The following is a 20,386-nucleotide window of genomic DNA, read 5'->3' as shown; positions in this document are numbered from 1 at the left end:
GATGATGTATAGTTCCAAAATTAAACAGATATTAAGGAGAAAGGAATAAAGAACGCATGCAAACCAACTACTGTACAAATCCGACCAAAATTCATAAGACTCAAAATGAGCTCGATAGACCTATGTAAACAAATATGTTTTACCCGACCAAAGTGCATTTGAATTCAAAGACTGTCTTCCGCATCCCAGTTTAAGGTGGGGATGTGAATTAATGATGAATAAGAAAGATTCACACAGTTACTTTTATACAAATGCATTTTTATTGGTTTGAGATTATTTGCAAATACAGCACCTGCTTTTCTTTATTAACAAAGTTAGGATAGTGGTAAAACATTAAACATGAAGACGTGATTCTCTAGAGCAACCCCTTGTCATTTCCAGATCCTAAAAACACCGAGGTGTCCCCACCTTACATTTTGCATTGCCTATTAGCTACAATAGATTACATTTTCCTGACAAGATGAAGGGGGTGAAGCAGGAAACACGCAACTACACTGCGACTGGAAGATCATGTTCCTATGGCCTAAAGGAGGAAAGTCGCCACACTGTCTTATCTGAAAACGTCAGAAAATGGAAGGGGTCCTCAGATCCCATGTATTAGGCTTTTAAAGGGAATTGTACACTCTACCCTAAGATGCACAATTGACTACATTTTGTTAAAGCTTCACCCTCCATGAATGTATTAAAAACGTATTTCCTCACTATGGAAGTTATACTCGACTTGGTAACTAATCTTCCTAAGCTGAAAGCAAAACACCAAGAACCTTTTTATTCTGTCCTGCTGAAAGACCATCGCTCCCGGCATCGGCTGAGCGTTAGGTTCTCTTTTCACAGTGGAAGGTATGAAAAGGCACAGTTCTTTCTGGAAAATGACACCCATCTCAGACACAGATAAAGTATGGCTAAACTTTTGTATTGTAACACATTCAGCCATCTTGTGACTAAAAGGTTCAACTAACTAGTAATTAAGCTGTGGTAGCCATCTTGGAGCCAGGGAAAAAATAACTAAGAGCAGTTGTGAGCCATGTCTGCTGTCTGTAATCATTACAAAGCATCTTAAAAGTACGGAGGTTGGGGCTTCACATTCACTGTGATGAGGACCACTCCCAGGGCTTTGGCTGAAAAAAATGGGATGCAGAAAAGCACAGACTGTCTACCACAGTCTATTGAGCACTGAAAGGTTTAAGGGACCAATGCATTAATACGAAAGGCAGGAACTGAGGTACATGACAACCGTCACCCCCAACGGGTTTGAAGAATACACACTTCACATGATCTTTGGCATCAGATCCATCTTGGACCTCACATGATAAAGGCATTGCTGTGGCATTAGTATCAGATCAGTAGCTCGACTGACAGTTGTGGCACACCATCACAGTCACAGAGGTCTTAGTTCTAGCTCGAAGTTTGGAATTCAGAGCATCAGGCACTTACATCTGAAGCGTCACCACTCCCCACCTGAATTCCTTTGGCTGGGTGAAGTGAGAAGTTCTCTTTTTTTGAACTTATGTAGTTACCGCCACATTTCCACCTTTAACTGGTCTACGGAGGGTGTTTACCATGATACACCCTACACAACTTACTGTTTGTTAATAATCGACTACAATCACGACTGTTTGAATCCCCTCTCAGAAGCTTGCATTGCAGTTTCTTCCTAACAGTGTTCACTATCAAAGCAGGACATGACCATTCTCAACAATGGGAGAACGGGAAAGGCAATAAAACCTAAGGTAAAATCAAACATTTACCATGTTAACGTACACAAAATGAAAATTGTAAACCAAATGTTCATGTAATTATAAAGATTGGAAACTAAGGAACACGGGCAAAAATACTTGCTAAATCCTGTGTGACAGCCGCTTTAAGGATAAGTGAAAAGATCCCGCTTAGATTTGAGGGGTGTTCCAAATGTGAATCCTAAAACGATTCGATTTTGATAAACTGGGGCTAAAGTACACACAAAGTAGATACTGCACCTCCAGAAGAAAGCGTGTTCCCCGTTTTATCTTAGGAGTCCGTGTTAATAGTCTTGACGATGATGTAAATTGTACTTTGCCTTGCGAAGCAGCCTAGAGTGACGTGGAAGTGGCGTTGACGCACTCTATTGGAACAAAGTTTTTCCTGACTCAAGGTTTGCAGAACTATTAAATGTTTTTATCCCTGGCTGATATTACTTTCAAGCACTGCTTATATAACGTGATCCAAATACTGTAGGAAGAACTTGAATTAAGAATTGAGCTTAAAAGCCTCTGTGGTGTTGCCTGAAGCTACAGCTCGAACACTTATTGTCTGTCTAAAGGACTCTCACACTAAAGAGTCTTTTGGTGCCCATGTCAAGGGAACTAGCAGGAAGTGCTTTTAAAAACTGTTTATTAGTGTCCAGATGAAAAGATACGCATGGATTTTCATAGGCAACTAACACCGTGGAGCAGATCAGAGTATTGGTGCTGCCAGGGTATCATCCACAGGACGGATACAGGGTGAGCTCAGATACTTTGAACAAAAGGGGACAGAAGGGAGGTAAAACTGCAGTAGTACAGATGTAACCGAGATTGTTTAAGCCTGGCATGGGCGAGACACAGTATTTAAATCTCTTTTGGGCCTTGCTTTCCTTGCCATGTTTGAGCCCTAGTGAGATGGGTGCAAGTGGAAAACATAGCACACAATGACAGTACCATTATAATTAAAAACATGCTTTGTGCTGGTGCAGAGCCACCATAGGCCATCTGCTGCAGGTAGTGTCCAAACCAGTTAATGTTGTCCACTCCGTCCTAATAGAAAAACACTGCATTTATTTTTGATGGGGAGAGGGTTCATCTGGGGCGGGAAGCGATGGTCTGTTACCAAAAAAATAATATATTTCTATATCCGGTAGTGTTTTATATAATAAATCTAGCTACAGTGACATCGGTGTGCAGAGCGACGTGATGCACATTTGTGTGCCAAAAAAGCAAAAGGGTTTGTGTCTGCTTGTGAAAGAGTTTGCGATCAGTTTCCCACTTCTGGAGAACAGAACAACAAACCTTTGGGAGCATGTCCCAGCTTTGTGAGAATAAATACCATAATTTGTTCTTTCAAAGTCATCAGTTTGAATTTTAGGATTTTAATATATATATTTCTATACCCGGTGCCCTTAGAATGGGCACCTCTTTTCTTAGTTATTTAAAAAAATGGCTAATGAGAGGGTTGCCCTCCCCATCAGGCGGCCACGAGGGTCCCTACCCGCTGTGTGGGTGTCATATGACACCTTGATCATGCACCCCTCTCCAAGTGAAGGCACTTGTGGTTACTGGTACCACGGTGTCTTGCGTGCCCAGCGCAGCGTGAAGCCCGCATCTGTCCGGATCTTGATAGAAGCTGCCTCGGCCTCGCGCACGGTCTCCTTCACCGACTGCATCAAGTTCTGCGCATTGTGCACCAGCATTTCTGTGGCCTGTAAGGAAGAACATAAACAAAGTTAGTAACTGACTGCAGGGTGAGGGTGTCTATGTGACAGCGAGAATATGTGACAGCCTAGAAGGACCCAGGTACCAACGGGAAAGCAAGCTGGAGGAAGGTGGAATACAAGTTATATTACTTTAGCCTGCCCGGGTTCTGCTCTCTATCTTTGAATCAACAAAGCCACTAAGATGGGACTCTGAAAGCTTCTCAAACTGCCATGGCGCCAGACAGTGTCCCTTATGTTTGTGGGTGCTGTGCTGTGCTAACTAAGGGTATGGAAGGCAAAGCCACACTGGAACCACTCCAGATACTCCCAGTAACAGATCTGCTCCGAAGATCTAAGGAATATGAGGCAATAACAAATCTGCAGAGGGAACACCGTATCTATCAGAACAAGTGTTCCCAAAGGTAGAACACGTTCTCCTGATGGGTACTATATCCTCTCTGCGGCCTTTTTTATTTGGTTGGGGGAACTAGGGTTATTAAAAAAAATAAAAATAAAACACGGCGGGAAGATGCATTGAGCCACATTTGTTCTAAAACAAAATTCTCCGAAATAGCATCAAACACCCAGTTTCAAAGAGATCTACAAATGGGTGTTGCCCAGGTCAGTACATCGGAAAAATATTATGTTCTAATGTAGGGTTTCATGCAACATTAGCAAAGGGGTGGGGGGTGCTGTTACCATGTATAGCTCTTTTCACATATGCAATTCTGGGTATACCTTCAGGTTTTTCAAAGCTGTTTGAAGGGGGAACCATGCGAAAAGTAGGACTTCTGCTATGCTTTTCTTCATAATATCACAATTTGCACCTTCTGTTGGAACGAATGAGTTTGTCTTGTGAACCCTTCCCTCACGACTTCATTTTTTGCAAGCTGAACAAGTTATCTTAGATACAACTCTTGCTGCTGGATTACCTAAACGCAGATTTTCATTTTTAGAATATTCCAGGTACCAGAATGGATGTCGAAAATTCTCCCAGCAGCAACTCCTGTGTGCAATGTGGCTCTGCATCGATCTTGTACTGCCCTGGAAGTGATGGACTGGTTCCGCATTTAGGCAGCAGCCCTGTGTGCTGATCTTGGTTTCTTTATCTTTCTTCTTCCACACCCTCATACAGGGATCATTGAAAAACAAACTGTAGGTAACAGTGTGCCACAATCTAACCTGGTATGATATTACACTGTGCACTCCACAGAATGGGAAGGAGAGAGCGTAGGGAGTAATCTGCTGTTAGATAATATTCACTAGATCGAGCAGTACCAATGGTGAGTAACTTGGGCCCATATTTATACTTTTTGAAGCAAACCTGCGCCAGCGCAGGTTTGTGTCAAAAATATTAACGCTGGCTACCGCTATTCCAACGCGCCAGCAGGGCGTCATATTTAAGGAATGACAGTAGCCGGCGCTGCGGCTTGGTCCGCGTCAAAATAAATGATGCTGACCAGGCAGCAGAGGCGTAGGGAAGACTGGGGGTTGTGCGTCAAAAAACGGTGCAAGTCAGGTTAGAATAAAAAATATTGTCTCTAACCTGAATAGCGCCATTTTTTGAAGCACAACTCCCATGGAAATGACTCCTGCCTTAGCAAAGACAGGAGTTGTGCCCCGCTGCCCAATGGCCATGGGTGTCCTCCAGGGGTGGGCTAGGGTGGCAGGGGGTGTCCCTGGGGACAGGGAAGGGAACCTGGGGACTGCTTTCATGGTCGGTGACCATGGAAATGAGCCCACAGGTCCCTTGATGCCTACCCTGACCCAGGCATTAAAAAATGACACAAATCCGTCTGGGCGTCATTTTTAAGGCCTGCCTCCTCCTGTGCATCAAACTGACGCGGGAGAATAAATAAGGCGCACATGCCTTAGAGTCATTTTTTGGACAGGAAACCTTGCATATCATTAGCGAAAGGTAGGTGTCCACGCTAAAAAAATTACTCAAACTCCATGGATTCTGGCGCTAGACGGGTCTAGCGCCAAAGTATAAATATGGAGTTGAGTTTGCGCTGGATTTGCGTAAAAAAAATGACGCAAATCGGGCATAAACAGAGTATAAATACACCCCTTAGTTCTTCTGACAGTCCTTTCTAAGCGCACATTGCTCACCCTCACACTAAGTATCATAGCAATACCCTTCAAAGGAGGAGGGTCTGAGGACTGGATTCAAACCAGAAAGTCTTGCAGGACGAAGCAGGCAAAATGGTCCTCTCTGCAAACCTGGCTGTCAAGGCAGTGGTGCTTGGGGAGCATGTGCACTGACACCCACATCACAGCCTGGCAGATGTTTTGGACAGGCAAGCCCCTTGCTAGTGCAGTTGTTGCAGCTTTAGTCCTGGTCAAATGGGTCCATTGGCATTCAGAGGGCTCTTTTCTGGCCAGGCCATACCATATTATATTATATCTTTATACAAAGAACTGTCTACCTCAACACAGTACCCTTCTGCATCACTGTGTCCTTTTTAGCCCCAGTGAAACCAACCAAGAGGTAATCGTCTATGAGGCATTCCCTTGTAGGTTAATGTAAAAGCTTAAGGCTTTTTCAGAGTCCAGACAATGTGGGCTTTCCTCTTTCGAGGTGTGTGGTGCAGAAAAAAAAAACAATAGTGGGGTAAATGATAGTCCAACATGAAAACCTAGACACCACTTTTGTCACCAAGACACTCGAGTCCTCAGCACCAATACATCTGGAAGGGAAGTGGTGTAAGGGGGTTCCACCAACACCACCTGCAGTTCACTTGCGTGGGCTGCAGAATGATGAGAAATAATGTTTTGAGTGTATGGAGCAACTGTGCATAGCCTCAAATGGTGTGCACATGAGGAATGTGGGTTTGAAACTGAGGTCTTACTTTGTCATGACAAAAGGTGTTGCAGTAAACAAAAACGTTGAGCTTTCTGAAAGCACATCACAACAGGTGATTTGAAGAAGGAAGGCTGATCTGGCAACCATAAAAGAGCAGAAAAGGCAGCTTGTAACACTTAATTGTTCCCATGGCAAGGCCTTGCGGGGCCAATGATAAAACAAACCACAATACATCAGAAAGTTTGGCCTGCAGAAGATCTCACACCAGACCACAAAAATGCCTCCCAGGGTTGAGCGTAAATTAATTTTGTTGAAGGACTTCTGGCTGCAAGGATGACATCCACTACGTCAGACAGCAAATCAAAGGAACACAGATTTCGCTGCTCAATCTCAAGGCATAAAACTGTCTGTTGAGATTCGGGTATAGGACTCCTCCTCTGTTGCTAAGAAAGGAGGTCCTTTGGAAGAGGCAGCCAGATCAGAGGGCAAACATTAAGACTCAACAAATATGACTGCCACACACTCCTGGCCCTTTTTGGTGCTAACATGATGACTAAGGCCCAGCCTGTCTTGAGAAGTCGAAGCAGGAGTGGGAATGGTTGTAATGCCTATTGATACCTTTGTCCCACTGCAGAATGGAATAAATCTTCAAGTGACTCTCCCGGAGGAGATACTAGTGTGAAAATATTTTGACACTGCATTCTCAGCAGTGGCAAATAGAGCTAGCCAGGGCTAGTCTCACTGTTCAAAGATGCTTAGTGCCACCTCTGGATTGAGGCACCATTTATGGTTCACCAGTCAATACTTGCTCAGTTCATCTGCTCTGGCATTTAGGGACCCTGTCAGGTGGTTGGCTACCGGAAAGGTCTGCTGCTGGTCCAGCCATCTCAAAAGGCACTGGAACCCACTCTGCCCTGCTTGTGGCAGCACCACACAGCAGTCATGTCCATGAGGACCTGACCAAAGCTCTAAAAGACTGATAGGGACATAGGGCTCCGCTTGAGGCATCAACATACTTTTGAATTCTTGTCATGGAGAGGGCAGAAGAGCTGGTCTGAGAGAAGACCATTTGGATTCACTGTACTCAAGTATGCCTGCACTACAAGGCTTTGTTGGTGGGCAAGGTAGGTAGTCCAGCTCATACTCTTGGGAAGTGTCCAGCCCACTGGCATTCTGCCGGTCTAGGTAAATTCCTGAATCAGTGTAATAAAGGGAGAGCAGATTGTTGTCCTCCCCATCATCATCAGTGTCATGGGAACATTTTTAGGCCCTGGACTGTGAAAATCCAGTCCAAATAGTGCTCTGAGCGTCTAGTAATGTTGGCACCACCGAGGAGGCTGAAGATCCTGTTGTATGACCACAGGCTGCACCTTCAAATTTGATGTACAACATAGGCCTGGTGCAGGCAGACATCAGAATTGGATCCAGGATTGTCGGAGCTGGCACCAGTCTAGAAGGGACTGGCATGGACCTTGAAAGTCTGTACTCACCATGGTATGGGCCCAGAAGCAGGGTTTGGGGCAGTGTCAGGGTAGTCCCTGTCGGCAGAAGTCTAACTGGAGGCCTCTGAGGGTCTATGAGGCCAGAAAGCACCAAAAAGTCTGGCAGAATGGCCTCTGACAACAGCCTGGCGAATTTAGGACACGCAGGACCAGCCGTGGCACTGGATCTGAGAGGGAAGAATACAAAGGAGATGGGCCCTTCGAGTGTTGCCCTGCAACTTCTAGCCTGATTTTTAGTGGCAGGGTGGGTTTGAGTCCTGCTTGGCTTTCTTGCGCATTTTCAAATTCAACTTAACCGAAGACTTCGAGCAAGAGTGGAACTTTGGGCGATCCTGTGACTTGGAGCAGCAGTGAAACCACTGTTTAGAATGTAACTTCTTGTTATGATCAGTGACTTATCATTTAGCCTCCTATCCACTTCAGATACATGACCACAGCCCTGGCACCAAAAAACGCACATTGTGTGGTTCCACAACTGACAACTGCTTCCTGCAGTCGTGGCGTGGCATGGAATCTTTCCTAGAACACTGCTTAAATTTTATTGAAGTCGGGGGAGAGCTGACAAAGTTGCTGAGCTCCAGATCTGCGTCAGTGCAGAAAGAAAGAAACTGACGTCAGCACACAGGGCTGCGCGGTTATGTGGCCTTTGCTCTGTCACTTACGAGACAGTACAAAATTGCAGCAAAGACACATGGCACTACCCATTAGAGTTCAGCAGTCATTACTCTGAGAATTTTCTAGATCCAGTCTGGTGCCTGGAATATTCTAAAGGTGAGGCATCAACGGTTACATGTATCTATCAGAAATTCCTGCTAGAATCAGCTCTGCTGCAAGAGAAAGCTATGCACCTGGCATGAGCAGTAGTAAAAAAAAAAAAAAAATTATATGGGCTACTCATAGGCAATAATTGGGATCTATGTATGATTATGCTTTTGTAAAACAAACTATATACTCACCTAGGTTAGAGTCCATCGAGAACTCCTTGCACACACCTCTCTACCCTTGTATGTCCAGTACAGATAGAAATGCCTCTTGATTTACCAATGGCATACCATTACTGCCTTTGCAGTTCATAAAATCTACTCTACTTTAATTGGCCATAGAGCGAATGCCAGCATCTTGAAGGTTAGCAGTAGGCATTTTTCCTTGTAGTTAAGGAAGTAAAGAAGCTAAGACATGTCTGATCATGCTAACCACTAACCTGTGCTGGCTTTAGGGAGGTGCGACTGGTGCAGTCTCACCTGACTGAGGTGGGATGGGGCACTAGGGTTAGAAATAACATGATTTTAAAAGCACACGCTGCTGAGTTCCTTGTGTGCCCCCTGTTTTCAGACAACAATAAAAATGCCAAGATAACTCTTGTGATTAATGTTCTTGCTTGAGAAAGATGTCAAAGTAGCGCAGAGGGTTAATAAATCTGCTGCAAAGATCGTGTACCATGCAGATCACAGAACAGTATTTTATGTAGAAAACTCAGTGGGTTACTGCTTTTGTCACAGAGATCCTTTTGTTACTTGCAGTTCATAAGTTACAATCCTTAAAAAACACAGTAACCTAAGAACTATTATGAAAGAGCTGCATGAAAACTGCATGCTATAAGTACGAAAGTTACATTTTTCTCCCCAGTCTTTCATTATCTATTTCTAAGTTTGCAGAAAAGGGTTTGTTTGAGTAGAAAAGAACAAGTTACTTACCTACAGTAATGGTTTTTCTGCTGGATACAGTATCTACCTGTAGAATCCTCATCTTTTGAATTCTCCCAAGGCACCAGCATTCACCAGAAATCTTTCCTTTCTAGCTCTCCACGTCAACGTCGCAATAGCACATCTCTGCACGTGACTCCGTCTGACGTCATCGGAGCTATAAGAAGTCTTCGTTTCACCCCCTTTTCTTTTTTTTTTTTTTTTTATCGTGCCTTGCGGGTAAACAAGCACAACATGTGCAAGCTCAATACTAATATATATGGCATGTGCAGCTGCAGATTCACATGCTATGCACAGGTCCTGCCATCTAGTGTTGGGCTTGGAGTGTTACAAGTTGTTTTTCTTCGAAGAAGTCTTTTCGAGTCACGGGACCGAGTTACTCCTCCTTTTCAGCACCATTGCGCATGGGCATCGACTCCATCTTAGATTGTTTTCTTTCCTCCATTGGGTTCGGACGTGTTTCTTTTCACTCCGGTTGTTCGAGTCGGAAAAGTATTACAAACTCTCTAAATTTGTCGGTATTGTTTTCGATCGAGTACCATCTATCATCCACACCTCGGTTCTAGCGGACACAGATCTCTACTTGACCTTCTGGTCACCTGCACCCAACTTGGGCCTGATCGGCCCGACCAAAAGTCTTGTCGAAGCCTCATGGACCAGACCCCGTTTAGATTCTGCCCTCGGTGCCATGCCAAGTATCCTTACACGGACCAACATCTAGTCTGTAACCTGTGTCTATCTCCAGACCACCGAGAGGATACTTGCGAGGCCTGCAGATCCTTCCGTTCGAAAAAAGACTCTGAGAGACCGAAGAGTGCAAAGGTTAGAGATGGCATCCAGAAGCACCGAACGCCTCGACACAGAAGAAGAGGAGATGATCCACACCGCAGTCTCCGTTCGGGGGTCCGACTCCGAACACAAGTCTGACAACGACCGACCGATAACAGCGGGCCAGCACGTGAGTATGCTGGCCCGACCCAATCCAAGCCAAAATACAAGGCTCTGGGATGCCTCTGCCAGAAGGCCGTGACTCCACCCGTAAGAAAACTACTGGTGACCAAGCAACATCTTCGGCACCGGGAAAGGCCACACCAACAAAGCCTTCGGACTCGAGCCAAAGCACAGGCTCCAAAATTCTCAAGCACCGACCCTTCGAGTCGAAGCCCCGAAAATCCCTCTTGGAGCCGAGGCCAACAAGTACTTCAGGCCTTTCAATCCCGAAGAAGCCGGCTTCGGAGCCGAAAAAACACACATAAACAGAGGAGCATGGACTTTCCAGGCAATTGAAAGAAAGCCATAGATTTGCGGAAGGACTTCCAGAATCCAAATTCATAAAGACACTGGCAAAATACTCACTGCACCTCCTCTAAAAACAAAGAGAAAACTGGCCTTTCATGGATATTTGGACACTGATCAGCCACCTGCTAAAGTGCCATAACCGAGACCAAAATCTCTGCCTCCTCGGTTTTCACCTCACCAGTCTCCTCCTCATTCTCCCCCACTGCACAGTCTCCAGCACACTCTGTGCAGTCACACCAGGATGACACTGACCCATGGGATCTTTATGATGATCCCATTTCAGACAATAGTCCAGAGTGCTATCCATCAAAGCCATCACCTCCAGAGGATAGCACCTCATATACACAGGTTCTAGCTAGGGTAGCAGCATTTCATAACGTAGCCATGCACACAGAACCTCTTGAGGATGATTTTTTATTTAACACGTTGTCCTCAACTCACGCCACCTACCAGAGTCTACCCATGCTTCCTGGCATGTTAAAACATGCACATCATATCTTCCAGGAACCAGTTAAAGCAAGAGCAATTATTCCAAGGGTAGAAAAGAAATATAAGCCACCGCCTTCAGACCCAGCTTTTATTACCCAACAGCTAACCCCAGATTCAGTAGTGGTCAGCGCAGCAAGGAAGAGGGCTAACTCCCAGTCCTCTGGGGACGCACCCCCTCCAGATAAGGAAAGCAAAAAATGTGATGCTGCAGGTAAAAGGGTGGCATCACAGGCAGCTAATCAATGGCGTATAGCCAATTCCCAGGCATTAATGGCCAGATATGACAGGGCCCACTGGGATGAGATGAAAGACATTATCCAGCATCTCTCCAAAGACCAACAGAAGAGAGCCCAGCAGGTATTAGAAGAGGGACAGGCAATTATCAACAATCAGATCAGGTCAGCGTTAGACTCCGTAGACACAACCGCAAGAACTATTAATACGGCTGTCACCATTAGGCGACACGCATGGCTTAGGTCGTCAGGCTTTAAACCTGAAATTCAGCAGGCTGTTCTGAACATGCATTTTAACAAACACCAACTATTTGGCACACCGGTTGATACAGCCATTGACCAAATGAAAAAAGACGCAGACACTGCCAAAGCTATGGGGGCGCTTTACTCAACTCAATACAGAGGCTCATTTCAAAAGCCTCAATTTAAGGGAGGCTTTAGACCCCAACCATCTGAGCCATCTACCTCCCAATCCAAACCCTCTTACCAGACACAATACCAAAGAGGGGGGTTTCGGGGAACCTACAGAGGACAATTTCCCAGATCTAGAGGAAAATATCAGCCCTCAAAGCAACCCACGCATACCAAACAGTGACTTCATCCACATCTTCCCTCACCACACTTCCCCTGTGGGGGGAAGACTACAAAAGTTCCACACCCACTGGTTACCCATCACAACAGACAATTGGGTACTATCCATTATCCAACATGGTTACTGCATAGAGTTCACACAAAACCCTCCAGATATACCCCAAAAACCACACAAACTCTCATCTCAGCACATTTCAATGTAAAGGCACTATTACTCAAACAAGCCATAGAGCATGTGCCACACCATCAAAAAGGAACAGGGGTTTACTCCCTGTATTTCCTTATTCCCAAAAAAGACAAAACATTGAGACCAATGCTAGATCTCAGAACTCTCAATCTTTACATCCTATCAGAACACTTTCACATGGTAACACTACAGGATGTAGTCCCACTGTTACAACAACAAGATTTTATGGCAACACTGGATCTAAAAGATGCGTATTTTCACATACCCATCCATCCAGTGCACAGAATATCTCAGATTTGTAATACAAGGAAAACATTACCAATTCAAAGTGTTACCTTTCGGTATAACAACAGCTCCCAGAATATCTACAAAATGCCTTGCCGTAGTTGCAGTACCAAAAATCGCACCTACAACCAGCGCAAATTCAACAGTATTTAGGAGCTGCACTAAACACCCAAAGAGCACTTCCAAGCCAAAGTCCACAAAGGGTACAATCGTTCCACAACATATTGCCAAAAATCCAGCCAAACCAACAGTACACAGTCAAATTTGTCATGAAACTGTTGGGCATGATGGCATCACCCATCGCCATTGTCCCAAATGCAAGATTAAACATGCGGCCCTTACAACAGTGTCTTGCAATACAATGGTCACAGGCACATGGTCATCTCCAAGATCTAGTGTTGATAGACCGCCAAACACACATCTCGCTTCAGTGGTGGAATCAACAAATTTAAACAAAGGGCGGCTATTTCAAGACCCTGTGCCTCACGCCATTCTTACAGCAGATGCATCAATGATTGGATAGAGAGCACATCTCAACAATCATAATATTCAGGGACAATGGGATACCAAACAAAAACAACTTCACATAAATCACTTAGAACTGCTAGCAGTATTCCTAGCACTAAAAGCTTTTCAACCTCTTCTTGTTCACAAACACATTCTCATCAAAACAGACAATATGACGACAATGTACTACTTGAACAAACAAGGAGGAACCTACTCATCACAACTTTGCCTTCTAGCACAAAAAATATGGCATTGGGCAATTCACAACAACATTCACCCTGTAGCTCAGTATATTCCAGGGATTCACAATCAATTAGCAGACGGCCTCAGCCGGGATCATCAGCAAACACACGAGTGGGAAATTCACCCCCAAGTGCTTCACAAGTACCTTCGCCAGTGGGGAACACTAGACATAGATCTATTCGCCACCAACCAGAATGCAAAATGCCAAAAATTCACATCCAGGTACCCACATCCTCGATCCAAGGGCAATGCTCTATGGATCAACTGGTCAGGGATATTTGCTTACGCTTTTCCCCCTTTCCCGCTCATTCCATTTCTGGTCAACAAACTGCATCAAAACAAACTCAAACTCATACTTATAGCACCAACGTGGGCACGTCAACCATGGTACACAACATTGTTAGACCTGTCACTAGTACCACACATCAAACTACCAAACATGCCGGATCTAGGTAGGAAGGCTGATCATTGGGTAAGACTACAGTGCTCATGAAAAGTCATTGAGGGGTGGCCAAAAGAAAGGAGCAGGGAAGCCCCTCCCACAAAGAGAAAAAGGTGGATCACTCTAAAAATAAAGAAAAGGAATCATCTGTAGGCACCCAAGAGTCTGTTCAGGAGGGTGGACCCCAAGACACCTCAACATAAAAGTGGGTACGAGAGTCAAAACTGTGATGCCACAAAGGCTTGGTGCTTTGACTGTACAGACAGGGCACCGAACCAATGACACCTCTTGTCCTAAAAACAAACCCACTAGTGTACCCCCGGTGGTTGCCAGTGTAGCCTTAGAGGATGACTCATTAGATGAGGAAATTGTCATAGCCTTTAACTGGAAAGTTGGACCAAAAGGTGAGTTGGAGATGCCAGAGGGTAGTAAACACTTCCACCATCTACTGGTGAATGGAATCCCAAACACTGCCCTGATAGATACCTGTGCCGGTCACACCACTGTGCATGACAGGGTGGTACTCTCCAACCAGTACATCCCAGGTGAGACTGCACAGTGAGGACTATCCGAGGGGAGGTCACTGATAGGTCTGTGGCTTTAGTGTTCTTAGAAATAGCTGGGTTTCTTAGTTCAAGAAGGGTGGTAATCAGTACAGCCCTCCCGCTTGATTGTCTCCTTGGAAATGACCTCCCATAGGTTGGTCAGAGCCCAAAAGAGGAACTGGTCCTGTGCCAGTCCTCTCCCAATTATTAGGTGCTGATCCTGCAGTTAGTTCAATCAGCCCCCAGAAGAAAAGAAAAAAGAGAAAGTGTAGGAAAGGTGGGCAACTTTAAGCCAAAGTTCCAGTGAGCCAAGGAGGTTCTGCTCCAGTAAGGAAGAAGCCCAACCTGTCCCACATAAAGTCCTGTCTCGTCAGACAACTGTCCAATATGAGTTGGTGGCTCCTCTGCTGACAGAAGAGAGAGTAGAAGAATGGTGTTTGCTACAGGAGGTAGTGCCCCCCTCTAAAATAGCAGACTGGCACCCTGAACCCAAAGGTGCCTGTAGATTAGCCTTTTTACCTGTCAGTGAAGAGCTAAAGGTTTGCTTCTGGGAAATTACAGTATCCATGACCTCTGCTGGGTGTTAGCCTTTAAGGCTACACTGTCTTTGGCATGGTGGTTTGACACCATGTCAAATAGCAAGCTAGGCCCCCTGACCCGGTTGGTCATGGTGGGGTTACTCAAGTTGTGGGTAACCTTTTTGGGTAAGCTGGGGGTTGCCTGGCTAAGATAGGGTTGGCAGAGGTGGACACCTCTTATCCCAAAGCAAAGAGAATGCGTGAGGAAACAAAAAGGGCAGACAAAGAGCATTTTAAATGGGGTCCTAACACTGTTGAGGTAGGTCAGCTTAACAAAGGAAGTGACCTGAACAGTAGGATGTAAGGTTGAGTAGGCCCTGCAACCATCCAGCCTGCTTCCTTACTTTTTCTCGACTGACAGACTAGGAAAACTCTCCCAGGTTTTGGCTGAGTCTTCTAGGCTGTTTTCAAGGGGGAATGGGGTGTATGAAGTTGAGATATGGTTGGAGTACCCCCCACTTTTTGCCTGTTTTGTGGTGCAACTTTGACTAACCAGGTCCCCAGTGCCAGTATTCCTTCCCCAAAAACAAGACACCTGGTCACTTAATCCCAAAGTGGCCAGGCCCTTTTGCACCTCTGTAAGTCCCTAGTGAACCGCACCCCTGGTACCTACGGCATGGGTACTGAATATGGCCCCTAAGTGCTGCAGCACAACTTGTGCCACTCTAATGGACCCAGCACCAACCTCATTCAGACTGCCATTTAAGCCTTCGTGTCAGAGTGCTCCAAAAAGTGACAATACTCCATGTCCCCTAAACCAACGCCTGTAATATTTGTAAATCAGGGGGCGTGGCTTCGGGTGTCAAGATGGCGGTCGCACTCAGAGTGCTTCGGACCCCTATGTCATCCGACTGTAAAAGCCCCACTATCCTGCGGGCCAACTGTATCGGGACGATCAAGCCCCCCCACCCCCCTGGAAGTGTAGAGAGGAAATTGTGACGCTGGAGGCAGTTTGCAGACTCAGAGGGCGACGGGAGCAGCGGCCACCAGACCGGTCCGACCTGTGAGGGCTGATCGGGACAAAGGACCGAGGAGGCAGATCCTGCGCAGGCAGCCCTAGCCTTGGGCAACGGCTGCAGGAAGAGGAACACGACCGGTGGACGCAGTGCGCTGGGGAGGAGACCCGGTGAGAGGGGTGACGGATGGAGCAGAGGATCGGGCGGTGTGCTCCGTCCGATGCCTGAGGTGGACGGAGGTGCCAACTGGGCCCGTTGGCCTAGGAGGATCGGCCCGGTCTGGGACTGGGTGCGGCGGCCACAGAAAGAGGAGCGGGCCCCCCCGGTGGTGAGGAGAGGGGGTTGAGGCACTCGGGAATAATGGAAGGCTCGAGAGGCGAGGGTGCGGCACGCACCGGATCTGGTTGACCCGTGGCATCTAGTTGGAGCGGAGGAGGATCCGCGCCAGCGGCCCCGGTCTTAAGCGTCAGCCGCAGAGAGCGCAGAGTCCGCCTGGTGACTGGAGGGGGGACTGGAGAGGAGGCCCCGGTGAGAGAAGTGACCAGAAGAGCCGGGGCCCGAGCGGCGTGCTCAGGACGGTGACAGTGGGGGCAGAAACATGAAGTAAGCCCACCGGCCCATGGGGATAGGCCTAGGCCACGGCTGCCAGAGGTGGCCGGGAAGAGAGGAGCAGGCCCGGAGGAAGTGGTGAGCTGGGAAAGGGGCCCCAGTGAAAGAGGACTGTAAGAGTGGGGGCCCGGCCAGGGTGATAAGCTTGTTGGCTTGAGTGGGTGGGGATGCGGTGTAAGCATCTTGTCCCCAGGAGATTGGCCTAGGCCGCCCCAGTAGGAGAGCCTGCCAGGCCCAGGGGGCCGGTAGTTCCCTAGGCAGGATAATCTGTGTGTGATTCAGGCAGTAAGAAGTTTGGCGGTCTGTGGGGGGGCCTGAAGGAAGCAGTAGACTCTGGGGGCCAAATAAGTGAAGAGGCCCTGCATGACGTGCCGGGCGCGGCCACTGACTGCAACACGAAGAGAGCAGGGGCAAGACTGGGACCCGTGTGGGCAAGTGAGAAGAGCCCAGGGCCGCGGCAGACATTGAGATCTGGCGGCGGCGCAATGCCTGCAGAGAGGCCTCCGGGGACCTTGAGCGGAGGGGCGAGGCCGGAGTCCCCGTCTGGTGACAAAGACGAGGAGGAGTAGTCGAGGCCCAGGCGAGGTGGTAAGAGGAGCACAGGCTGTGGCAATACTCCACTGACTAGCGCCTGTGTGAGTGGGGGGCCCTGTGACAAACACGCCCGTTTGGAACCCGTAACGAAAACTTAAAGTGGGGACTGCAACAGGCAGTGATCTGAGCTGAGAGGGGTCCAAAGTGGCTCAGTTGCTGATACGCAAGGAGAACTCCATCATAGAGCTGAGGATGCAGAAAAACGCTCACAGCGGAACAATTTGGGATTTGTAGGATTCCCCAAGGACGCTGAGGAGAACCGAGCAGGCAAATTCTTAGAGACGTGGCTCCAGGGCTGGCTGCTGGTGACAAGGTTGTCGCCTTGGTTTGCGATTGAGCGAGCACACCGATCACTGGCGGCCAAACATCCGCCAGGTAGGCAAAGGAGGCCAATCATTGCCAGATTCTTGCATTTCAAAGATCAAGATACCATACTTGGTGAGGCGAGAAAGCAACTTGAGGTCTGGTGGAAGAACCACAAAAGTTTCATCTTTCCAGACTATACAAGAGAGGTACAAACCAAACGCTGCTCGTATGAAACTGTTAAGCAGAAACTGAGAGCAATGCAAATGTAATACATGCTGCTATTCCCTGCGCTCCTCAAGGTCCTTTTCAACGGCAAGTCTTTTTTTTTTTTTTTTAGACACCGGAATCCGCATGGGAATAACTCACGGAGGAGCACCAGGTTCCCAGACGGAAGCCTCCCCCTCGGATGGGGGGCTCTCGGCCACTCAGACGGGATGACTCCTTGGGTCTGAAGCGTCGGCTGGGCGCACAAGGTCTCACCGCAGGAAATAAAATACAGAGCCAGGACTCTCCGAGGCTGACCCAGAGGGGCGCGAAAGTCACTCGATGTCAACTGCAAAAGCCTGCATGGAGCAAGTACAGGACCTGCCGACGCCAGAAGTCGACAGTCTGAGCTAAACTCCCTCGCTAACCTGAAACAGTGCAAATGATGCTCTTGATCTGCTATGAGGTATTGAGGAGGAGAACTTAGAATTCAGATCCATTATCAGAAGCAGGACAGGAGCATTCTTGCAGAACTCAGACTATATGGAGAGGTCCACCACTCAACACCCAATATGGATATTTTGGTTTGGGGGTCTCTTATGTTTTGGGGCGACAGATGCTTCGGATGTTGAGGAAGTATGGGGTGGGGGCAGTAAGGGATTTGAGGGAGCTGGTTTTAAAGTTCTGTTCTTGCTGTGTTTTAGCTATGTTAACCTTTTTTTTTTTTTTTACAGGTGGTTGCATCATGCCCCTAGGTCCACATTACTAACATGCCTCCCCTGGGGGGACTTCCCGCCCATTGCCCCCCTCACCGGGACATCGGCACACATGAAGTCCTAAACACATACAAATACTGTTTCTCTACACACCTCTGGGCTTCTTAACAAAGTCCTCTTGTGGAATGTTAATGGACTCCTAGACAAGATTAAGAGATCTGTGGTTTTTAGTGCTCTTCACCGCTTTGCCCCCTGGTTGGCGTTGCTTTAGGAAACGCACCTACTGGGCGAGCACTGCCCAATGCTAGCGCGCAGTGGCTATGACAAGATATACCATGCAGGCTTTACTAGAGGCTCCAGAGGAGTGGCTATCCCGATACCCCACTCAACCCAATTGTGATCACTGCAACCAAGAGAGAACCAAGGGGCCATTACACTGCTGTGTCGGGCACACTCAGCGGCAAATCAGTTAACATCCTGTGTATATATGCCCCCCCCCCCGGGGCACTCGCGCACTTTCTAACAACACTGCAGGAGGTGGTAGCGAGACTTTCTCCAGGCTTGACAATCCTGGGGGGTGACTTCAACGCTGTCTTGGGCCCAGAGATTGATGCCACTGGAACGGTCACTGCGCCCAGGATGGCCCAGGCCAAGCAGCTGCTCAGCTGATCAGAGGGGTTGGGTCTCTGCAACGTGTGGCAGATATGGTACCCCAGAACGCGGCAGTACACACATACATCAGCAGCGCACCACACACACACGCGAGAATAGACCTGCTCTTTGTGCCAGCTTCTGATATCCTTCGGGTCATCACCATGGAGATACTTCCGCAGAGAGTTTCATATCATGCACCACTCCTGATGCAGATGAAGGACCCTGGCAAGGCCCAGCGCCCTGCGTGGCGACTAAATGCCTGGTACCTTCAAGATGGAACTTATGTTCAGGCCATACAGGAAGAAGTCACACACTATTTCGCGCAAAGTACTGGCTCCTTGCGCTCGGCGGGAGTACTATGGGCCGCCTGCAAGGCTTCCCTTCAAGGGCATGCTAGGCATCTCCTCTAAGTGCGGGCGAAGAACCAGCAGGTGGCTTCCCTTGAGGTTCAGGCACTGCGTCTGGAAATGCAACTCTCATCTACTAGCCACTACCAGGCAACTGCGAGTAATTCGGGAAGAAATCTGTCACCTTACACTTGAGTCCACCAAATACGTGGTGTGCCTCAGTGGCGCGCGTATAGGGGTGGGGCGATAAGAGTGGAAAGCTACTGAATTGGCTGGCATTTCGGCCTGTACTTGGTTGAATTGTTTCTGAAATAATTAACGACTCCGGGGTCCACTGCAAAACGCCCCACGATATCGCTCAGGGCGAGTACTATGCCAGACTTTATGCAGAGTGACCACTGCCTCTGACAGAGCGGGAAAATCCCCTGTTGTGCGATATATCCCTTCCTAGCCTCTCGGTCACGTGGAGAGAGGAATTAGATGAACCTACAGTGTTGGAGGACATAGGGGAGGTGGTGTGGGACATGGACTCGGGCAAATCCCCAGGCCCGGACGGACTTCCGGCTGAGTTCTACTGCAAGTGCGGCAACCTCTTAGCCCCTCACTTGTTGAATCTGTATGCCGAGCGGACTGGGAGCTACCCCTCGGACCTTGAACAGGCCATCATTGGGGTGATTCCGAAGTCCCAGCCGCCCTCCACCTCCTGTGCAGCCTACCGCCCCATCTTGCTCCTTAACACTGAAATTAAAATTCTTTCTACAATATTGGCTAGGTTGAAAAAGGTACTGCCTTCTCTCATCCACCCAGACCAACGTGGATTCATTCCGGGCAGAAGTAACAGGCACTGCTTTAGGTGGCTGCACGCAGCGTTGGCCCATCGCCACTCTTTGCCCCCACACCTAGTGTTGCTCGTCATAGACTCGGAGAAAGCGTTTGATACGGTGGACTAGTCATATCTCTCCCAGGTGCTCATAAAGGCGGGGATTGGCTCTAGGTTTCGAGGGCTGGTACGACTCCTCTACTCTAACCTGACAGCTTGAGTGCAGGTTAATGGGGTGATCTTGGCCCCCTTCTGCATCTGCTGTGGAACCAGTCAGGGATGCCCACTATCCCCACTTTGTCCTTGTGATCAAGTCGCTAGCGAAGAACATAAGGGAAGACCT

The 20,386-nt window shown here is 47.8% G+C and overlaps 1 protein-coding gene across 2 annotated transcripts in view; it reads right to left on the bottom strand.

Moving 5' to 3' along the window:
* Positions 1-241: 241 nt before the first annotated feature.
* The window catches only part of VCL (vinculin), a 304,948-nt gene continuing 284,803 nt past the window's right edge, over positions 242-20,386 (bottom strand). For both annotated transcript variants that reach the window (XM_069240838.1, XM_069240837.1), the window contains one exon: positions 242-3,433. In XM_069240838.1, the coding sequence (XP_069096939.1) occupies positions 3,287-3,433 (147 nt within the window). In that variant the 3' untranslated portion in view covers positions 242-3,286. The remainder of the gene's footprint in view (positions 3,434-20,386) is intronic.

Source organism: Pleurodeles waltl, chromosome 6, assembly GCF_031143425.1.
Source record: "Pleurodeles waltl isolate 20211129_DDA chromosome 6, aPleWal1.hap1.20221129, whole genome shotgun sequence".
NCBI lineage: Eukaryota > Metazoa > Chordata > Amphibia > Caudata > Salamandridae > Pleurodeles > Pleurodeles waltl.
Note: the sequence above shows the minus strand (reverse complement) of the source record. Positions and strands in the feature narration are given on the sequence as shown.